Source organism: Bombina bombina, chromosome 5, assembly GCF_027579735.1.
Source record: "Bombina bombina isolate aBomBom1 chromosome 5, aBomBom1.pri, whole genome shotgun sequence".
Classification (NCBI taxonomy): domain Eukaryota; kingdom Metazoa; phylum Chordata; class Amphibia; order Anura; family Bombinatoridae; genus Bombina; species Bombina bombina.
The window spans coordinates 421,243,769-421,259,315 of record NC_069503.1 but is presented as its reverse complement, the minus strand read 5'-3'; the positions used below and the strand labels follow the sequence as shown (position 1 = coordinate 421,259,315).

General features: G+C 41.3%; 1 protein-coding gene across 1 annotated transcript in view; it reads left to right on the top strand.

Annotated features, from left to right (window-relative positions):
* The window catches only part of CMTM6 (CKLF like MARVEL transmembrane domain containing 6), a 156,180-nt gene that overhangs the window by 127,292 nt on the left and 13,341 nt on the right, over window positions 1-15,547 (top strand). The window contains exons 2-3 of the mRNA XM_053714257.1: window positions 5,482-5,652; window positions 14,087-14,185. Coding sequence (XP_053570232.1) covers window positions 5,482-5,652; window positions 14,087-14,185 — 270 coding nt within the window. The remainder of the gene's footprint in view (window positions 1-5,481; window positions 5,653-14,086; window positions 14,186-15,547) is intronic.

The window sequence follows — 15,547 nt, the reverse complement described above, 5'->3', positions numbered from 1 at the left end:
TAAATTGGAACATCTCCGCGCTCTGCTTAAGGAGGTGTTGTCTACTCTGGATGATTGTGACAATTTGGTCATTCCAGAGAAATTATGTAAGATGGACAAGTTCCTAGAGGTCCCGGTGCCCCCCGAAGCTTTTCCTATACCCAAGCGGGTGGCGGACATTGTAAACAAAGAATGGGAAAGGCCCGGCATACCTTTTGTCCCTCCCCCTATATTTAAGAAATTGTTTCCTATGGTCGACCCCAGAAAGGACTTATGGCAGACAGTCCCCAAGGTCGAGGGGGCGGTTTCTACTCTAAACAAACGCACTACTATCCCTATAGAAGATAGTTGTGCTTTCAAAGATCCTATGGATAAAAAATTAGAGGGTTTGCTTAAAAAGATGTTTGTTCAGCAAGGTTACCTTCTACAACCAATTTCATGCATTGTTCCCGTCACTACAGCAGCGTGTTTCTGGTTCGATGAACTAGAAAAGTCGCTCGATAAGGAATCTTCTTATGAGGAGATTATGGACAGAGTTCACGCTCTTAAATTGGCTAACTCTTTTACTTTAGACGCCACTTTGCAATTAGCTAGATTAGCGGCGAAAAATTCAGGGTTTGCTATTGTGGCGCGCAGAGCGCTTTGGCTAAAGTCTTGGTCAGCGGATGCGTCCTCCAAGAACAAATTGCTTAACATACCTTTCAAGGGGAAAACGCTGTTTGGCCCTGACTTGAAAGAGATTATTTCAGATATCACTGGGGGAAAGGGCCACGCCCTTCCTCAGGATAGGTCTTTTAAGGCTAAAAATAAACCAAATTTTCGTCCCTTTCGCAGAAACGGACCAGCCTCAAGTTCTACATCCTCTAAGCAAGAGGGTAATACTTCTCAAACCAAGCCAGCCTGGAGGCCAATGCAAGGCTGGAACAAAGGTAAGCAGGCCAAGAAACCTGCCACTGCTACCAAGACAGCATGAGATGTTGGCCCCCGATCCGGGACCGGATCTGGTGGGGGGCAGACTTTCTCTCTTCGCTCAGGCTTGGGCAAGAGATGTTCTGGATCCTTGGGCGCTAGAAATAGTCTCCCAAGGTTATCTTCTGGAATTCAAGGAGCTACCCCCAAGGGGAAGGTTCCACAGGTCTCAATTGTCTTCAGACCACATAAAAAGACAGGCATTCTTACATTGTGTAGAAGACCTGTTAAAAATGGGAGTGATTCACCCTGTTCCATTAGGAGAACAAGGGATGGGATTCTACTCCAATCTGTTCATAGTTCCCAAAAAAGAGGGAACATTCAGACCAATCTTAGATCTCAAGATCCTAAACAAGTTTCTCAGGGTTCCATCGTTCAAAATGGAAACCATTCGGACAATTCTTCCTACCATCCAGGAAGGTCAATTCATGACCACGGTGGATTTAAAGGATGCGTATCTACATATTCCTATCCACAAGGAACATCATCGGTTCCTAAGGTTCGCCTTTCTGGACAAGCATTACCAGTTTGTGGCACTTCCATTCGGATTAGCCACTGCTCCAAGAATTTTCACAAAGGTACTAGGGTCCCTTCTGGCGGTGCTAAGACCAAGGGGCATTGCAGTAGTACCTTACTTGGACGACATACTGATTCAAGCGTCGTCTCTGCCACAAGCAGAGGCTCATACGGACATTGTCCTGGCCTTTCTCAGATCTCACGGGTGGAAAGTGAACGTAGAAAAAAGTTCTCTATCCCCGTCAACAAGAGTTCCCTTCTTGGGAACAATAATAGACTCCTTAGAAATGAGGATTTTTCTGACAGAGGCCAGAAAATCAAAACTTCTAAGCTCTTGTCAAGTACTTCATTCTGTTCTTCTTCCTTCCATAGCGCAGTGCATGGAAGTAATAGGTTTGATGGTCGCGGCAATGGACATAGTTCCTTTTGCGCGAATTCATCTAAGACCATTACAAATGTGCATGCTCAGTCAGTGGAATGGGGATTATACAGACTTGTCTCCGACGATACAAGTAGATCAGAGGACCAGAGATTCACTCCGTTGGTGGCTGTCCCTGGACAACCTGTCACAAGGGATGAGCTTCCGCAGACCAGAGTGGGTCATTGTCACGACCGACGCCAGTCTGGTGGGCTGGGGCGTGGTCTGGGAACCCCTGAAAGCTCAGGGTCTTTGGTCTCAGGAAGAATCTCTTCTCCCGATAAATATTCTGGAACTGAGAGCGATATTCAATGCTCTCAAGGCTTGGCCTCAGCTAGCAAAGGCCAAATTCATACGGTTTCAATCAGACAACATGACGACTGTTGCGTATATCAACCATCAGGGGGGAACAAGGAGTTCCCTGGCGATGGAAGAAGTGACCAAAATAATTCAATGGGCGGAGACTCACTCCTGCCACTTGTCTGCAATCCACATCCCAGGAGTGGAAAATTGGGAAGCGGATTTTCTGAGTCGTCAGACATTTCATCCGGGGGAGTGGGAACTCCATCCGGAAATCTTTGGCCAAATAATTCAATTGTGGGGCATTCCAGACATGGATCTGATGGCGTCTCGTCAGAACTTCAAGGTTCCTTGCTACGGGTCCAGATCCAGGGATCCCAAGGCGACTCTAGTGGATGCACTAGTAGCACCTTGGACTTTCAACCTAGCTTATGTGTTCCCACCGTTTCCTCTCATTCCCAGGCTGGTAGCCAGGATCAAACAGGAGAGGGTATCGGTGATCTTGATAGCTCCTGCGTGGCCACGCAGGACTTGGTATGCAGATCTGGTGAATATGTCATCGGCTCCACCATGGAAGCTACCTTTGAGACAGGACCTTCTTGTTCAAGGTCCGTTCGAACATCCGAATCTGGCCTCACTCCAACTGACTGCTTGGAGATTGAACGCTTGATTTTATCAAAGCGAGGGTTCTCAGATTCTGTCATTGATACTCTTGTTCAGGCTAGAAAGCCTGTAACTAGAAAAATCTACCATAAAATAGGGAAAATATATATCTGTTGGTGTGAATCTAAAGGATTCCCATGGAACAAGATAAAAATTCCTAAGATTCTATCCTTTCTTCAAGAAGGTTTGGAGAAAGGATTATCTGCAAGTTCTTTGAAGGGACAGATTTCTGCTTTATCTGTTTTACTTCACAAAAAGCTGGCGGCTGTGCCAGATGTTCAAGCTTTTGTTCAGGCTCTGGTTAGAATCAAGCCTGTTTACAAACCTTTGACTCCTCCTTGGAGTCTCAATTTAGTTCTTTCAGTTCTTCAGGGGGTTCCGTTTGAACCCCTACATTCCGTTGATATCAAGTTATTATCTTGGAAAGTTTTGTTTTTGGTTGCAATTTCTTCTGCTAGAAGAGTTTCAGAGTTATCTGCTCTGCAGTGTTCTCCTCCTTATCTGGTGTTCCATGCAGATAAGGTGGTTTTGCGTACTAAACCTGGTTTTCTTCCGAAAGTTGTTTCTAACAAAAATATTAACCAGGAGATAGTCGTGCCTTCTTTGTGTCCGAATCCAGTTTCAAAGAAGGAACGTTTGTTACACAATTTGGATGTAGTTCGTGCTCTAAAATTCTATTTAGAGGCTACTAAGGATTTCAGACAAACTTCTTCCTTGTTTGTTGTTTATTCTGGTAAAAGGAGAGGTCAAAAAGCAACTTCTACCTCTCTCTCTTTTTGGCTTAAAAGCATCATCCGATTGGCTTATGAGACTGCCGGACGGCAGCCTCCTGAAAGAATCACAGCTCACTCCACTAGGGCCGTGGCTTCCACATGGGCCTTCAAGAACGAGGCTTCTGTTGAGCAGATATGTAAGGCAGCGACTTGGTCTTCACTGCACACTTTTACCAAATTTTACAAATTTTATACTTTTGCTTCTTCTGAGGCTATTTTTGGGAGAAAGGTTTTGCAAGCCGTGGTGCCTTCCATCTAGGTGACCTGATTTGCTCCCTCCCATCATCCGTGTCCTAAAGCTTTAATATTGGTTCCCACAAGTAAGGATGACGCCGTGGACCGGACACACCTATGTTGGAGAAAACAGAATTTATGCTTACCTGATAAATTACTTTCTCCAACGGTGTGTCCGGTCCACGGCCCGCCCTGGTTTTTTAATCGGGTCTGATGAATTTTTTTCTCTAACTACAGTCACCACGGTATCATATGATTTCTCCTATGCATATTCCTCCTTTACGTCGGTCGAATGACTGGGGAAGGCGGAGCCTAGGAGGGATCATGTGACCAGCTTTGCTGGGCTCTTTGCCATTTCCTGTTGGGGAGGAGAATATCCCACAAGTAAGGATGACGCCGTGGACCGGACACACCATTGGAGAAAGTAATTTATCAGGTAAGCATAAATTCTGTTATTCATATATTCATTCATAGCTGTGACCTATTTGACATTGTTGGAGTGACACAGAAATTTTGAACTTATATATATTGTGTAGTGAATGTTACAAACAAGTTTTACAAAAGCATAAACTCTCTACAAGACTTTATGTGAATCAAATATCAACTGTTGGCGTTAACATTTTGTATATTATTGTCAAAACTGGATATATAGAAAAAAAGAATCAAATGGGTTTAAAATAAACTTTCTTCATAATGGATATTGAAGTATTGAAGCTTTCCATCAGGAGAATAAAAATGTGTTTGTCAAGTACATGGTCTATAGAAGGGTTCTTCAAACTCCCCCCCCCCCCCCCAAGACCCACAAGACCCAGTGCCATGATACCACATACATTTGCAACCCTATTTTCTATTTTTTATTCTGATTGTAGTCCAAACTGGAAAGTGTTGTAAAAGGTAATAACACAAACCACATACTCTCATACAATACTCACACATACTCGTATAATAATGGGTCCCAACCTGTGGTTTGAAGAACCATGGTCTATTGGATAAGCGCTATATAAAAACAGAATCACTGATTGTCACAATTCTTAAAATCATACCACAACTTTGACATAATTATTATTTATTTTGAAATCAATGCCAAACTCCATACTATATTGAAAAACAAAATAAAACACCAGACTATAACACATGTAGGAATTATTTCCAATCCATTAATGTTTTACAAATTTGAAGCAATTCCAAATCACAGAAACATGGTTATTGTTTATGTTTTCATTGCAAGACCATATCAGGTGTACTTGAGTCCATCAGAAAATGTGTTTTGCTTGATTTCTCAATTGATCTAATGTAATAGCCTTGACCAATTTGAAACCCATTTTTTTTTCAAACACATCTTGTCTTTGTTTTTTTAAAGATCATGTTTTTTTATAGTTTATGGAACTCAGCTAAAATCTTATCAGAATGTTAATTTATAATTGCAATTGTTTTGCCATTTATAAAATGTTATTAATTAAAAACCCCTCAAAAACTCTGTGAGCCACGCGAAAGAAGATTCCACAGATTGTTTCTAACGTTTACCAACGGGGTTTTCCAGTCTGATCAATAACAATAATGGTGACTTTAAAGCTTATTAATAAAATATATATTGTATGGATAATGGAATTATTCTTTTTGTTTCCCTAGGTTCTCTCCTTTGTGGCTTTTTTATGTGAAGAGTTGATTAACGAATGTGAAAATTGTGGCGGACTCTACTTCTTTGAGTTTGTGAGCTGCAGTGCGTTCCTACTTGCTGTTCTTATTTTGATTGTATACTGCACTCCACTACATGACAAATTTAAGCCTTTAGATCTTATAGTAAGTACATCACATTATGAATTATGCGGTTCTGGGAAGAGAGGCTTGTCTAGTTTAATTTTATAAAGCAGAATGTGACTTACAACTTAAAACTTTCTAATATAAAATTGTGTGGAACAGTTTTGGGTATCTTTTTATATCTACTAAATCATGATCTATGTTTTATATTTTATGGATATTAATGTTAATTGTAGGCGCAACTTAATCCCTTCATATGTTTGTCAACAAGGTGATTTGTGAGGCGAAGAAGTGCAATATATAGAGCTCATTTGAATAGAGTTGTGAAACGCAAAACTAAGAGCAGTTTTAATGCGTAGTCATTAAAGGGACATGAAACCCATTTTTTAGATTGAGAATACAATTCTAAACAGCATTCCAGTTTACTTCTATAATCTAATTTTCTTCATTCTTTAGGTATCCCTTGTTGAAGAAATAGCAATGCACATGGGTGAGCCAATCACAGGAGGCATCTATGTGTAGCCACCAACCAGCAGCTACTGAGCCTATTTAGATATGCTTTTAAACAAAGGATATCAAGCGAATAAAGCAAATTAGATAATAGATGTAAATTGGAAAATTGTTTAAAATTGCATGCTCTTTCAAAATCATGAAAGAAAAAAAAATTGGGGTTTCGTGTCCCTTTAAAGGGATAGTCTAGTCAAAAATAAGTTTTCATGATTCAGATAGAGTATACAATTTTTAGCAACTTTCTAATTTACTCCTATTATCACATTTTCTTTGTTCTCTTAGTATCTTTATTTAATAAAGCTGTAAAGTAAGCTTAGGAGCTGGCCCATTTTTGGTTCAGCATTTTGGTAGCGTTTGCTGATTGGATGGCTACATTTAGACACCTCAGAGTGTAAGAGGCAGTGGTCTAATGACCACTATTTCTTACATTTTCGGGAAGCAGGCCCCGCAAGGGCTCCGGAGCAGCTTACTACATGGAGCCCTATGTGTGATGCATTTACAGCAGTAATTGTTCCTAGTACAACTAAAATAACTTGCAATATGACATTTATATTACTATTACCAAATGTAGCTATGCCAGGTAAAACATATTATCCTGATAAGTAATATGTTATTGTGCCAGTCCCTAGGTCATTAGGGAGAGACGGGAAGTTGATATTTATAATAATTTTTTATACAACTCCCAAATAACGGGGAACAAAAAGAGAAATCGGTAACGTATGCATATTTTGTTGCAGTAATAGTTCTGTAGTCATGTATGGGGCCATATAGACAGTATCTATCAGTGATAAAAAGGTATATACATAGTCCCTGAGGTGCTGGAGGTTTTGAGGTCATCTTGTTTTAACCCATCTGGGCTTGGTGTACATGGACCATTGCGACTGTTCTCCCTGGTTATTGCCAGTCTCTTAACTTGGCACTATTGTGTGTATACCCCCCTTTATGGAGAAATCTCTTATGTAAATGTTGAAATTACCCATGAACACCTTTTCCTTAAAGGTCTGCGCTTTTGCACATCTTGCACAGCTTTTTTTAGTGTGCTCAGCTGGGCAGAGAGGGAGTAGGTGGGAAGAGCTAGGCAGTGATGCCAACTATAGCAGCTGTCTGTCAGATCTGCTACAATCATATAGTTTTAACTCATAAACAAAATGCAAATAATATGTAAATTTAAATAAAATCATGACCTTTTTTTTAAAAAACTGTACTTAATTGCACACTTCCATTTCTACCCCATACACAACTTAAATGAGTTTCCTGGCTTGCTCATTCTCACAGTCACAACAAAGCTGTGCAAAAATTAAATACATAAACTTGCATTGTTTGTGTTCTAAATGTTTAAATTCTACTTAACTGTACTGACAGGTTTAATGGATCACACATCTAGTGTAAGCAATATAATATTAAGAAATAATGTCCCTTTAATATTCCTTTTATCGCAACCAAACTTCTGGAGGGTGTGTGGGTTAGAGGGAAACTAAACACGGTTAGTGGAATTGTCCTTTTATACAGACATTCTGGTTAACTGTAATAAACTAAATGGAGAAGGTCATACACTCCTCACTGCTAGTAGAACTGTCATTATTCCTTTTTAACAAGTTCCGTGAAATTTGTTCCCTTTTGTTAACCATCATGATTTAATAGTGCTTAGCTACTATACCTCACTATTTGTTTTCCCTCCTTTTTGTCAACTCACACAAATTATCTAATGGGTTTCTGTGATTTTACATCTCCAATTTTTTATTTATATTATATTCTGCATATTATATTCTGTTTATTTTCGTGTGTGGGCATGCAAATATGTATCCATACCATATTTATTAAGATGTAAGATTGTGTGAAATATTGAAGTGAGAGGGCATGATGTGCGAGCCTGCCCTGCAAGGGCTCGAAAGCATCAAATTAATGGTTTATGTTAGTTTGCTAATTTAGAGATATCTGTACTGCTGAAATGACTAACTTTTTTTGGGCTGTGTTGGTATTAAGTTCCTGTTGTAGAATTCTGAGATGGCAAGATCTATGCAGAAAATAATAGTATACTGAATCTACTGGGTCTTCTAAAAAATTATACATTTGAAGCATCTTTTTTTTACAAATTAGATGCAGCTTTCTAAGGGATGTTATAATGTTCAAATTGCACCATCTAGTGGACAATATTGTACATACAAAAACATACAGTAAATATTTCTCCAACATAGGTGTGTCCGGTCCACGGCGTCATCCTTACTTGTGGGATATTCTCTTCCCCAACAGGAAATGGCAAAGAGCCCAGCAAAGCTGGTCACATGATCCCTCCTAGGCTCCGCCTACCCCAGTCATTCTCTTTGCCGTTGTACAGGCAACATCTCCACGGAGATGGCTTAGAGTTTTTTAGTGTTTAACTGTAGTTTTTATTATTCAATCAAGAGTTTGTTATTTTAAAATAGTGCTGGTATGTACTATTTACTCTGAAACAGAAAAGAGATGAAGATTTCTGTTTGTATGAGGAAAATGATTTTAGCAACCGTTACTAAAATCCATGGCTGTTCCACACAGGACTGTTGAGAGGAATTAACTTCAGTTGGGGGAACAGTGAGCAGTCTTTTGCTGCTTGAGGTATGACACATTCTAACAAGACGATGTAATGCTGGAAGCTGTCATTTTCCCTATGGGATCCGGTAAGCCATTTTTATTCACACAGTAAATAAGGGCTTCACAAGGGCTTATTAAGACTGTAGACATTTTCTGGGCTAAATCGATCATATTTACACATATTTAGCCTTGAGGAATCATTTAATCTGGGTATTTTTTGTAAAATAATATCGGCAGGCACTGTTTTAGACACTTTATTCTATTGGGGCTTTCCCTAATCATAGTCAGAGCCTCATTTTCGCGCCGGTATGGCGCACTTGTTTTTGAGAACAGCATGACATGCAGCTGCATGTGTGTGGAGCTCTGATACATAGAAAAGTCTTTCTGAAGGCATTATTTGGTATCGTATTCCCCTTTGGGCTTGGTTGGGTCTCAGCAAAGCAGATTCCAGGGACTGTAAAGGGGTTAAATATAAAAACGGCTCCGGTTCCGTTATTTTAAGGGTTAAAGCTTCCAAATTTGGTGTGCAATACTTTTAAGGCTTTAAGACACTGTGGTGAAATTTTGGTGAATTTTGAACAATTCCTTCATACTTTTTCGCAATTGCAGTAATAAAGTGTGTTCAGTTTAAAATTTAAAGTGACAGTAACGGTTTTATTTTAAAACGTTTTTTGTGCTTTGTTATCAAGTTTATGCCTGTTTAACATGTCTGAACTACCAGATAGATTGTGTTCTGACTGTGGGGAAGCCAAGGTTCCTTCTCATTTAAATAGATGTGATTTATGTCATAATAAATTTAGTAAAAATGATGCCCAAGATGATTCCTCAAGTGAGGGGAGTAAGCATGGTACTGCATCATCCCCTCCTTCGTCTACACCAGTTTTGCCCATACAGGAGGCCCCTAGTACATCTAGCGCGCCAATACTCCTTACTATGCAACAATTAACGGCTGTAATGGATAATTCTATCAAAAACATTTTAGCCAATATGCCCACTTGTCAGCGAAAGCGCGACTGCTCTGTTTTAGAAAATACTGAAGAGCATGAGGCCGCTGATGATATTGTTTCTGAAGGGCCCCTACACCAGTCTGAGGGGGCCAGGGAGGTTTTGTCTGAGGGAGAAATTTCAGATTCAGGAAAAATTTCTCAACAAGCTGAACCTGATGTGATTACTTTTAAATTTAAGTTGGAACATCTCCGCGCTCTGCTTAAGGAGGTGTTATCCAATTTGGATGATTGTGATTATCTGGTCATTCCAGAAACACTATGTAAAATGGACAAGTTCCTAGAGGCCCCGGGGCCCCCCGAAGCTTTTCCTATACTCAAGCGGGTGGCGTACATTGTTAATAAAGAATGGGACAGGCCCGGTGTACCTTTCGTACCTCCCCCCATATTTAAAAAATTGTTTCCTATAGTCGACCCCAGAAAGGACTTATGGCAGACAGTCCCCAAGGTCGAGGGGGCGGTTTCTACTCTAAACAAGCGCACCACTATACCCATAGAAGATAGTTGTGCTTTCCAAGATCCTATGGATAAAAAATTAGAAGGTTTGCTAAAAAAGATGTTTGTTCAGCAAGGTTACCTTCTACAACCAATTGCATGCATTGTCCCTGTCACTACAGCCGCGTGTTTCTGGTGCGATGAGCTAGAAAAGGCGATTATTAGTAATTCTTCTTCTTATGAGGAGATTATGGACAGAATTCGTGCTCTTAAATTGGCTAATTCTTTCACCCTAGACGCCACCTTGCAATTGGCTAGGTTAGCGGCGAAAAATTCTGGGTTTGCTATTGTGGCGCGCAGAGCGCTTTGGTTATAATCTTGGTCAGCGGATGCGTCTTCCAAGAACAAATTGTTTGACATTCCTTTCAAGGGGAAAACACTGTTTGGCCCTGACTTGAAAGAGTTTATCTTTGATATCACTGGGGGCAAGGGCCACGCCCTTCCTCAATAGGTCTTTCAAGGCCAAAAATAAACCTAATTTTCGTCCCTTTCGCAGAAACGGACCAGCCCCAAGTGCTACGTCCTCTAAGCAGGAGGGTAATACTTCTCAAGCCAATCCAGCCTGGAGACCAAGGCAAGGCTGGAACAAAGGAAAGCAGGCCAAGAAACCTGCCACTGCTCCCAAGACAGCATGAGATGCGGGCCCCCGATCCGGGACCGGATTTGGTGGGGGGCAGACTCTCTCTCTTCACTCAGGCTTGGGCAAGAGATGTTCTGGATCCTTGGGCGCTAGAAATAGTCTTCCAAGGTTATCTTCTGGAAGTGATTCATCCTGTTCCATTAAAAGAACGAGGGATGGGGTTCTACTCCAATCTGTTCGTAGTTCCCAAAAAAGAGGGAACGTTCAGACCAATCTTAGATCTCAAGATCCTAAACAAGTTTCTCAAGGTTCCATCGTCCAAAATGGAAACCATTCGAACAATCCTTCCATCCAGAAAGGTCAATTCTTGACCACGGTGGATTTAAAGGATGCGTATCTACATATTCCTGTCCACAAGGAACATCATCGGTTCCTAAGGTTCGCATTCCTGGACAAGCATTACCAGTTCGTGGCGCTTCCTTTCGGATTAGCCACTGTTCCAAGGATTTTCACAAAGGTACTAGGGTCCCTTCTGGCGGTGCTAAGACCAAGGGGCATTGCTGTAGTACCTTACTTGGACGACATTCTGATTCAAGCGTCGTCCCTTCCTCAAGCAAAGGCTCACACGGACATAGTCCTGGCCTTTCTCAGATCTCACGGATGGTAAGTGAACGTGGAAAAGAGTTCTCTATCTCCGTCGACAAGAGTTCCCTTCTTGGGAACAATAATAGACTCCTTAGAAATGAGGATTTTTCTGACAGAGACCAGAAAAACAAAACTTCTAAACTCTTGTCGGATACTTCCTTCCGTTCCTCTTCCTTCCATAGCACAGTGCATGGAAGTGATAGGTTTGATGGTAGCGGCAATGGACATAGTTCCTTTTGCGCGCATTCATCTAAGACCATTTCAATTGTGTATGCTCAGTCAGTGGAATGGGGACTATACAGACTTGTCTCCGAAGATACAAGTAAATCAGAGGACCAGAGACTCACTCCGTTGGTGGCTGTCCCTGGACAACCTGTCGCTAGGGGTGACCTCCCGCAGACCAGAGTGGGTCATTGTCACGACCGACGCCAGTCTGATGGGCTGGGGCGCGGTCTGGGGATCCCTGAAAGCTCAGGGTCTTTGGTCTCGGGAAGAATCTCTTCTACCGATAAATATTCTGGAACTGAGAGCGATATTCAATGCTCTCAAGGCTTGGCCTCAGCTAGCGAGGGCCAAGTTCATACGGTTTCAATCAGACAACATGACGACTGTTGCGTACATCAACCATCAGGGGGGAACAAGGAGTTCCCTGGCGATGGAAGAAGTGACCAAAATCATTCAATGGGCGGAGACTCGCTCCTGCCACCTGTCTGCAATCCACATCCCAGGAGTGGAAACTTGGGAAGCGGATTTTCTGATTCGTCAGACATTGCATCCGGGGGTGTGGGAACTCCATCCGGAAATCTTTGCCCAAATCACTCAACTGTGGGGCATTCCAGACATGGATCTGATGGCCTCTCGTCAGAACTTCAAGGTTCCTTGCTACGGGTCCAGATCCAGGGATCCCAAGGCGACTCTAGTAGATGCACTAGTAGCACCTTGGACCTTCAACCTAGCTTATGTATTCCCGCCGTTTCCTCTCATCCCCAGGCTGGTAGCCAGGATCAATCAGGAGAGGGCGTAGGTGATCTTGATAGCTCCTGCGTAACCACGCAGGACTTGGTAGGCAGATCTGGTGAATATGTCATCGGCTTCACCATGGAAGCTACCTTTGAGACGAGACCTTCTTGTTCAAGGTCCGTTCGAACATCCGAATCTGGTCCTACTCCAGCTGACTGCTTGGAGATTGAACGCTTGATCTTATCAAAGCGAGGGTTCTCAGATTCTGTTATTGATACTCTTGTTCAGGCCAGAAAGCCTGTAACTAGAAAAATTTACCACAAAATATGGAAAAAATATATCTGTTGGTGTGAATCTAAAGGATTCCCTTGGGACAAGGTAAAGATTCCTAGGATTCTATCCTTTCTTCAAGAAGGATTGGAGAAAGGATTATCTGCAAGTTCCTTGAAGGGACAGATTTCTGCCTTGTCTGTGTTACTTCACAAAGAGCTGGCAGCTGTGCCAGATGTTCAAGCCTTTGTTCAGGCTCTGGTTAGAATCAAGCCTGTTTACAAACCTTTGACTCCTCCTTGGAGTCTCAACTTAGTTCTTTCAGTTCTTCAGGGGGTTCCGTTTGAACCCTTACATTCCGTTGATATTAAGTTATTATCTTGGAAAGTTTTGTTTTTGGCTGCAATTTCTTCCGCTAGAAGAGTTTCAGAATTATCTGCTCTGCAGTGTTCTCCTCCTTATCTGGTGTTCCATGCAGATAAGGTGGTTTTACGTACTAAACCTGGTTTTCTTCCAAAAGTTGTTTCTAACAAAAACATTAACCAGGAGATAGTCGTGCCTTCTTTGGGTCCGAAACCAGTTTCGAAGAAGGAACGTTTGTTGCACAATTTGGATGTTGTTCGCGCTCTAAAATTCTATTTAGATGCTACAAAGGATTTTAGACAAACATCTTCCTTGTTTGTTGTTTATTCTGGTAACAGGAGAGGTCAAAAAGCAACTTCTACCTCTCTCTCTTTTTGGATTAAAAGCATCATCAGATTGGCTTACGAGACTGCCGGACGGCAGCCTCCTGAAAGAATCACAGCTCATTCCACTAGGGCTGTGGCTTCCACATGGGCCTTCAAGAACGAGGCTTCTGTTGATCAGATATGTAGGGCAGCGACTTGGTCTTCACTGCACACTTTTACCAAATTTTACAAGTTTGATACTTTTGCTTCTTCTGAGGCTATTTTTTGGGAGAAAGGTTTTGCAAGCCGTGGTGCCTTCCATTTAGGTGACCTGATTTGCTCCCTCCCTTCATCCGTGTCCTAAAGCTTTGGTATTGGTTCCCACAAGTAAGGATGACGCCGTGGACCGGACACACCTATGTTGGAGAAAACAGAATTTATGTTTACCTGATAAATTACTTTCTCCAACGGTGTGTCCGGTCCACGGCCCGCCCTGGTTTTTTAATCAGGTCTGATGATTTATTTTCTTTAACTACAGTCACCACGGTATCATATGGTTTCTCCTATGCAAATATTCCTCCTTAACGTCGGTCGAATGACTGGGGTAGGCGGAGCCTAGGAGGGATCATGTGACCAGCTTTGCTGGGCTCTTTGCCATTTCCTGTTGGGGAAGAGAATATCCCACAAGTAAGGATGACGCCGTGGACCGGACACACCGTTGGAGAAAGTAATTTATCAGGTAAACATAAATTCTGTTTTTTTCTTTTCCTTTGCAGAATCCTTGGGTTGTGCTTGGGACTGGTTTATTATTCCTAATTGCATCAATTGTGTTTGCTGCAACTAAGGACAATATAACATTGGCAAGTGTGTCTGTGGTAAGTAATTCTAAAGCACAATATATATATATATATATCATTTTATAAATACATTTTTTAAATTTGGTAAGTGTTTAATTTTGGATTTATCACATGGAGGCAAGGAAAGATTAAACAAGTACAGTTTTGTAGAAGGTACAGCCACAGAGATATATTAAACAGACCAGCAACCCTAGGCATATAATTATGTAAGTATTAATTAATGGGACTTAACACTCCCTACATGATTAATCCCATAATGAAAGTACATGTGTTAATGAACGCATTTCCAGGGGCACAGCTCCTTCTAAGCATGTGTGAGAGTTCACAGCTCCTATATTTGTGTGAGTCTGATGGCTGACAACTAAATGTAAGGAAACTTTGAACTTGTCAGAAAAAAATAAGCAATTGCATTGTCTTTTTATTATGTATTTGTTGATTATGCAATTCTAATGTATTTACAGGAAGGGACAGTAAAGTCCAAATTAAACATTTGTGATTCAAACATGCATGCAAAAAAAAAAAAAATACCATTATACTTTTATTATTAAATTTACTTTCTTTTCTTGTTATCCTTTGTTGAAGCATAAACTTAGGTAGGATGATAGGAGCTAAGGCGAGTGCACATATTTATAGTAGTCTATGGCAGCAGAATTTGCAACACTGTATAGCACTGCAATAAACAATGTTGAAAGTACTGCTGCCAAATGGCTATAGACACATGAACGCTCCTGAGCTAACCTAGGATTACTCTTTAACAAAGGATACCAAGAGAACTAAGCAACATTGATTTAAAAAAAGAAATTGGAAAGTTATTTTTTATACTCTATCCAGTCAGTTAAAGTTTCATTTTGACTTTCCCTTTAATGATCTTTTTAGATTGCACTGTATTTCATGGTAGCACCCTTTTGTATAGCACTGTAAGCTCATGCAGGCATCAGTGGTGGTACCAGAAACCTTGTGGGGGGCACTACTGGGTTTATTCATAGTAGGGACAGAGTTAGTGGTAGTTATGGATATTTAATGGGCAAGGGGATGTAGAGTCACAGGTATTCTGAGGGCAAAACCAGGTAGTCTTGGGTTGTGGTCAGGCAGTTGTGGGATGCGGCCAGCCTAAAAGGATTGGGTCAGGGAGTAGTCATTTTTACTTTTTTACCCTCCTCCTCAGCCAAATGAGGGAGCTTAGTAGAAGATTGGGGATGCTTTGCACCTTTTGATACCCCCTGAAACCACCACTGGAAGGCACTTTGGCTTCAGAGTTTTCCATATGCAACAGCAACTCTTTTAGGGTAAAAACACTGACTTTCAATTTGTGATTTAAATATTCCTTTAAAGGGACAGTCTACTCCAGAATTATTATTGTTTAAAAAGATAGATAATCCC